The 7,645-nt window shown below is 37.0% G+C and overlaps 1 protein-coding gene across 1 annotated transcript; it reads right to left on the reverse strand.

Moving 5' to 3' along the window:
- Positions 1 to 339: 339 nt before the first annotated feature.
- LOC103808438 (WD repeat-containing protein 35-like) lies at positions 340 to 6,910 on the reverse strand (the record flags this gene model as incomplete). Its single annotated transcript, XM_009081219.1, has 7 exons — positions 340 to 545; positions 1,489 to 1,729; positions 2,385 to 2,541; positions 3,341 to 3,481; positions 4,422 to 4,586; positions 5,687 to 5,797; positions 6,778 to 6,910. Coding segments are annotated over 7 exons (1,096 nt in total), but the record flags the coding sequence as incomplete, so codon positions are not given.
- Positions 6,911 to 7,645: the final 735 nt, after the last annotated feature.

Genomic DNA, 7,645 nt, shown 5'->3' on the forward strand with positions numbered 1-7,645 from the left:
TCTGAGAAAATCCAGTAATCTCCTATGGAATTACAGAGACAAAAATGAAATCTGCTCAGATTAAAACCTAAGATAAACCTACATTTGACTCCCATGGTTTTGAAACAATGTCAGTTTACAATTAGAAGGAATGCTTTTACATGAAGTATTATTTTAAACACAGAACAAAAAATGTGAGTCTATGCAGTCATTTCTTCACTTAAATGGAATCAGTAAAGGTTGCTCTTTTGTAGGTTTTCTGTTTTCCGTTTTGTTTTGTTTTTATGTTTCTCTAATAGCAGCACTATTTTGCTACAATACAGTACCTGAGTTGTATTTGAAGATATTGTACACTGGTAACATTTCAGAGGCTATTTTTAGGAGTCATAAATGAGGATACACAGTCCCTTATCCTCAGCTATACTGTGCTGTGGCACAGAGGACAGGAGTTATAATTGCCTGCTTCTTTGGCTTTCATACAATGCTTACACACACTGCACATCCAGAATCGATACTCCAGGATAGGCTCTCCTGTGGCAACACATACAGGAAGTTTCCCATCTCCACTATTAAAAAAGAAAAGAAAAGAGTAAATAAAGCTGAAAGAATAAAAACATGGTGTGCCACTTGTTGATTAGAAGTTACTAAATCATGTAACACTTCACTGTTCAAATAAGCAAGTATGTAAATCTTCACACCAGAGGATGCCCACTCCCAGAACCAGACAGTCAGCAAATCAGAACCAGCAGATCCAAAACACAGAGTGAAAAGAAACTTTGAGGACCATATAAAGGTAAGGTCTGATTAGACACTTGCACTACTATCATATTCCTTTCTCTAAAGAGACAATTGACAGCCATTAGTGAGATTCTGTACAGCTGCACAGCAGGAAATACAAGTTAAAATCCTATTCGCTAAAATAAAATTGATTTACAATCGATTTCCATACTCACAAATTCCATGCTGTTAGCAGAAAACATATGTCAAAGACCTTACTGTGAGTACAGCCACTCCAAGGACTTATCCCTTAACGTCTGCCTTTCATGCTTTAATTTTTTCACTTGACATATTGATCTTCTCACACCCTGTAGATTTAGGTAATTCACAAAACACTGGAGACTGACTAGTTAATAATGGTTAAACATTCACTTGTTGACATTTGCTGCATGCTACAAGGGTGATGCAAACAGTAACATTATTAGTGTCATGTGACACAGTATCAAAGGTCCTAAAACTCCTGTGCTCTGTCTACCTGCATTTCAAATTAAGATGAAGTTACATCTTTATGCCCAGACCCCAGAATGCAGTCAGTGTCCTCCTAAATAACATAGTGCTGTACTACCCTTCCTGCAAACTGGTTAATGCCTGCATCATTCCTGCCCAATATTTGGTTTAAGCAACAAAGCACTTAATGAACTTGGTCACACAAAACCTGCTAAAACCCAGAATATGGACGACAGCAGAAAAAAATTACAGTATTGTTACAGTGCCACATAAAATTAAACCCACCTCTCTAGAACATCATCCAGATCAGATTTTTTGTTATACTTCGGACTGTATCTTGTGAATATCTCTAGAGCAAGGTCTTCATACTGTTGCCTCTGCTCTGGCCTAAGAGCTTCCAAGGACTGTAGTTTAACAAAGGCTTTTGAACAAATATCAAATGCTCTGTTTGCACATGCACAGACTGCCAAAAGGGAATAGATTTCAACTGCAGGGATAATGTCTTCATAATCTCGCAAATGAAGAGCTAAGGAATGAAAAAAAAAAATCCAGTTAAATTATGATATGTCTCTGAGAAGTGCAAGCATCTGTATGAAAATTTTGCTACTAGGAGACAGCATTAATCCCTCAAATTGGACAAAATGAACCAAATTCTTTTCACTGACGTGACTATGAAGCATTGCTTTTTAACAATAAATAAAATTAAGGGGATTTGACTGGGAAATTGAAGTGTCTTCTTGAAACACTTCATTTTGTTTGTTTTGCTTTAAACATGTTAGAAGGATCTGAAATAGATCTTCATTACTTGGACAAAGGATAGGACACTGCTTCTCTAACTCCCACAGATATTTTTATGAAGCTTCACAGGGAGGTCTGATGTGAATTCAGGTATGCCTTATAACTTATGGAAACAAACAAAACAGTCAACAGAACATCTCCAGAAACTGACCAATTTAACCAGGCAATATTTGGAAAGTTAGATTTGCATTGTCTTCAAAAGAGAACTTCCCAGGCACCTTGGCTGTAGCCATATTCAATTCATTATATGGTTTTGTTTTAAATTCCATAGATCTCGTAAGAATAGAAAAATGTGCCAGCTATAAATGAGCCTATGTGAGCTGTGCAGGTGCTGTACAGGTGGAACAGTTAAAAGTTAAACAGGGTTAAAAGTGAGATATTACCTGTTTTAAGTGCTGCATCTACAGAGCCTTTATAGAGCTGTTTTTGTGCAAGTATGAAGAAATGGTAGGCCTCAGCACCACGCCAGGCATTGTCTGCAAAGCGATTAGTTGAAGAAAGAACATCTTCTTCTAGCAAACCAGCCAAAGCTGAAGCACTCTGAAAACAAAGCAGCATCAGAAGTAATTTTTATATGAAACAGATACAGCAGGAAATGGGGATACATGAAAAGAACTTTTCTATGCTTAGTGATTACACCACTGTCTGTGTTAACTAGGGAAAGTATAAACAGACCTGAAGTGAACACTGTCAGGTGTTTCACACAGAGCACAGGCACAGCACATGGTGCAGATTTTCAAAGATAAATATCACATACGTGTGGTTAAATGTATTTTGTGCACATCTGCAGACGGGTTCATAGTTTGGAGTAATACTGCATTTCAACACCAGAGCTCTTAAAACTTTGTTTAAACTATTTCATATAGTTTAGGTGCATATGAAGATGAAAGTGCGAGCAGAAAAAAAAATTCTTCCGTTTGTTTCCCCTGTATCTGGAGCTGCCTCCCTGCTAAACTACAGGCAACATAGCTTAAGCTAATCACAGACTGCTCTTTGGGATTGATACTTACTTCTAAATTATATGAAAGGAAGAGTCCACCAGGAAAAAAAAAATCTGGAATGTCTTACTATGATTTTCATTGTTATAGTGAAAACATTAAGAAAAATACATTAAACTTAGGAATAAAAATATCTATTAATACATATATGATGTAAATGTTTTAAGATAATATTTAAAACAATATGTTTTCATGGAAGACTTGCTTTAAGGAAAGCTTTGTTCCAAGCAGGGAAAAGAAGTATTAAAAAGCCTAACAGGCTCTCATGAAGATAGATTGCTTTATTCTGACTTGGTAGCACATACCAGAATTCAGAAAGAAGGAAAAAGAAAAGGCACTACCTCTGAGCCTTTCTCTTTAACTTTTCCCCTTTGTGCATTTTGCATTTGTTCATGGTACTGTTCCATAAGTAAGGCTGATAACACATAAAGCTTTTTAACTCGCAATGGCTTCGTCCTTTTGTTTGACTCTTCATCTGCAATCTTAAAAAACAAAACAAAGGAATTTAATTCTCTTGGACAATTGCATGCTTGTACATGCCAAAAAATGATTCTGCCTTTAAATGTAATAATTTAGACTGCAAACAGAACTATAAATGAAAATGTCAAAGTGAAGTATGCACTTTATTCTATATTTATTTATCTAACATGTGAATAAAGCCAGATTCTCAGGAAGGATAAATCAGTGTAACCATGCACAAGTCTATTGACTTAATGTAAAAATAAACTAAAAATAACGATTTTTAAACACATACATAGCTTTCAATAAGGTCTGGTGGTTTTCCCAGAAAAGAATGGCTTTTGAAAGTAACATATATTATATATATACTGCTATAAATATTTGCTGTAAAAATTACATATCACTCTTACAGACTTGAAGCTATGCACAGAAATCTGTGCAGCCAAACCAAATCTAAGCAACATCCCTATCTTAAAAACACTCCATGGCTGTTTCTAATTGAAAGTACTAATTGAAGAAATAGCAAAATGTAACTTGCAGTCAATGACATTGCTATTTCTTTTAAAAAGGAGGTAAAATTAACCCATATAACGTGTGAAATCATGTGAATATTGCACCCAGGCCAGTGTACTGAACTCCATCACTAGGCAATGCAGGGCAACAGGACCTTTTTTGAGATGCAGGTCATCTCACACTGATGTGAAAGCATCAAAATGAAATAGACTCAGGCTTGTGTCCCAAAAGTCTCTTCTCCACTGGCTACAGAGGACATCCAGGGTAACTGTTACAGATACCTGCAATCTTTGAGTTGGATTCATCTTTGCAGTATCCTGTATAATGACATCTGCTTATTGCCTACATTGTTAGAAGTAAAATAAACCCAAGAGAATAAAAGTAGCATGGAAATAATAAAAGCTAGTCCAAAAGCCCAGTTATTTGACATAAAAATAAAACCTGCAATACCTTGAACATGAGCTTAGCAGCTTCAAAGAAGTAACTGGCTTTACGATAGAGTTCTATAGCATCAAAAATTTTATTCTTTTCCAGTAAATGACTTGCATATCTGGCTAACAAGGATCCAATCTCTTTCATATTGTGATTTTTAGCCAGCTCCACAGCTTTATTCCACTAGAAATGAAAGGAGACAATTACTAACCTCATTTTTTCAAACATTCTCAGAACAAGTTGATTATCCATGAATAGACTACAACATTTGTGTGCAATACTTCATCATCATTTAGAACCAGACTACTATAAAATTAGCATAAAAAAGCAAGAGAATACAAATGCTGACACCATTGCCAATCCTGTGATGCAGCAGGCCTGTGAAACAAATGCTGGACCTCTGTCCAAAACCACATACGAAACAGTTGTTTCTGCTTTAGTAAAAGCTTTGCAAAAATCACTTCCTTGCAGCTCATAGCTGGACACATGGATTTCAACACTTCTGGTATTACTAAACCCAGACTTTAAAAAGCATGTCCAAAAGAGGTCTTCAGCCCAGAAGCTTAAAGCACACGGCACTTTACTTATCCTTCTATACACCTCATTTCGTCTGTGAATTTTCCTGATCTTCAGCAGTTTGGCTACTGTGTTTGCCACAGACCAAAAGTTTGGCAGGACTGAGAAACTTAGCAGACTCTCATACCCAATAGCTCTTCAGATCCTTCAACTAGGAAAGTCTTCACATAAAGCCAGCACTAGCTAGTCCTGCCACTCCCATACATCAGGTTCCTCATAGCCATCCCCAGTTTTTTTCTTTTTTGTACTGACATGAATGTTTGCACAGGTAAGTCATACTGGGAAACAGCTCTAGCTGTAAACATACAGATCAGTTTTCAGATCAGTGTTTTCCAGCTACATCCTCACACAGTCACAAATCCATTTGCATTTGTGCAAAGAAGGAGGGGGGTGTGGAAAACATCCAGAGCAGACATTTATCTCCTCCAGTCTTCCTCCCATTCCATCAGGAGGCAGCACAGCCCAGCTCCACAGAGGCTGCAAATGTCTGCATGCTGAGCACACGCACTGCATACAGCTTTTTACTGTCCCTCCAATGATCTAATCCCAATCTCAGAGAACTGGCTTAAGCACTCAAATATGCATTCTCCAGAAACCTTGACAAATCATCAGACACTTAAGAAGGACTTGTACTTAACTGGACATTAGGACAGAAATCTCACTGTTAAACTGGTACCAGTAAAGCAGATTATCTCCTGCTGTTTTACCTGGTTGAGATGCACACAGGTATCCACTGCATCCTTTGGTCGATTACATTTCAGAAAGGCTGACACAGCTTGTTCACACATCCCCACTCTTACAAACATATAAGCTATATCCTGCAAAAAGCATCAGCACTGTGTTAGATTCACTTCCACATTTTTAGTACCTTGTGCAGTAACTGCAATACTGTTATAGTGCTTAATTTAGTCCCGAGAGGTTGGGGAAGGGGTTTGCTTCATGGATTCTGTGAAGGCAGCATGCACAGCTGTAAGCCTTTAGAACAGTGTGTTACTTTCACATACTGGGTCTAAATTTAAAAAAACAATTTAAAACCTTTGCTTTCAAGTCAAAACATACCAGAAGGATTTTATTCTTACAGTTTTGAGTATTTCATGAAACTTCACTATTGCAATGAGGTTAAGAAGAAACTTCTATGCCTTGCTTTACTGAAAATGGTGTTAAAGGGACATGTTTTGCATTTTTCAAGCATTTAGAATTAACCAACCATAGCATAGTTTTAAATTAGCTATTACTTAGTAGGTCATTTCCTACTATATATACACACATATACCCTACACACCTCTACACTCTATCCCACCTACTTTTCCTCCTTTCAGAGTATCTTCAGTTTCCATTGTACATTAGCAATCCCACCAGAGCCACCATGTAAGAAGTTAAACTAGGGATAGCAACCAGGAAGGACTTGGGGGGAAAAAAAACAAGTGCAGACAAGATGACAAAATGAAAGCTAAAGTAAGTGTCCAACCATGAGGAATGACTTGCCAGAGAAGCACAGATATTTAAGACAGAAATGCAACAATTTGAGGAGAGAAACAGTACATTATGACTTAGCCATGTGGCCATAAAACATGATGAACAATCAGGTTTTTCTGGAGACTAGGATGATGAGCAAAAAGAAGAATAATGGAGTATGAAAACAACAGCAATAGTGGAGATCAATACCATAGTAACACCATTACACTTAAGTGAGTTGGTCATATGCTGCATTCTTTCCTCCTCAACCTTCCCAAGACAGGAGTTTTTAAATAAATAGTTGGGTATAAGACAATGAAAAAGAAAAGTGCTTTTTGCTTACAGGGAGCAATTTATGATTCTCCGGAAGTGAGTCCACTAGATTCTCCAGTCCTTGATAGTCCTCTAGCATGTAATAACATTCAGCTAAACGTTCCTGATTTCGTCCTTGGACATAATACTGTACAGCATTTAACCTAATAAGACAAAAAAATGTGGTGGCTTCTGATAAATAAACTTCAGAAGTGAAGTTTTTAATTCTGAAAGTGTTTTGCATTCATAGATTTAAAACTGCATTATTTTAAATAGGTAATTTTGCTAGAAAAAGCTTTTGTAGCTAGAATTTCAGTTTTTCTAAAATGACTAAAACTTTAGTTTTCAGAGATCATTAGAGCAAAGTAGTAGCAAGATTGATTATCTGGCTTGCATAAAGTCAAGCACTGAGACCTCCAAGACCATTCTCCAAAGTAACCTAAAGCACCTAAAAATCAACTTTCAAAACGTAATCACAAGTTTTTAACTGCTTTGGGACCCAAGTTCCTTGTGATAATACAGTTTGGGTAGTCACAACACATAGTGGAGCTATGGAACTCAGACACGGGCTTAGAAGACAACAAGAAAAGTGCATGAAAAAAATTCTCAGCAAGCTATTAATTATGAAGACATTACCTCTGGCTCAGTAAGTACCTGACTGCGTAAGTGTTCTGGAGAAGCACCACTACATGTGTGCACTGTCCTTAAAATCTTTCTTGGGTGCCCAGTTTGGCAATAGCTGGAGGCAAACCGAAGTCAGAGAGAACTCTGGACCTTTACAAATATTTGTGGATTGAAGCATTCTATAAAATTCAGTGATGCTTAATAATTCTCTCCTACCTTTAACTGCTTGGGGTTTTTTTCTTTCCTACTTTCTGTATTGTGCTGGTTTGAGCTGA

The sequence above is a fragment of the Acanthisitta chloris genome, unplaced genomic scaffold (assembly GCF_000695815.1).
Source record: "Acanthisitta chloris isolate BGI_N310 unplaced genomic scaffold, ASM69581v1 Scaffold21788, whole genome shotgun sequence".
NCBI classification, from domain to species: Eukaryota; Metazoa; Chordata; class Aves; order Passeriformes; family Acanthisittidae; genus Acanthisitta; species Acanthisitta chloris.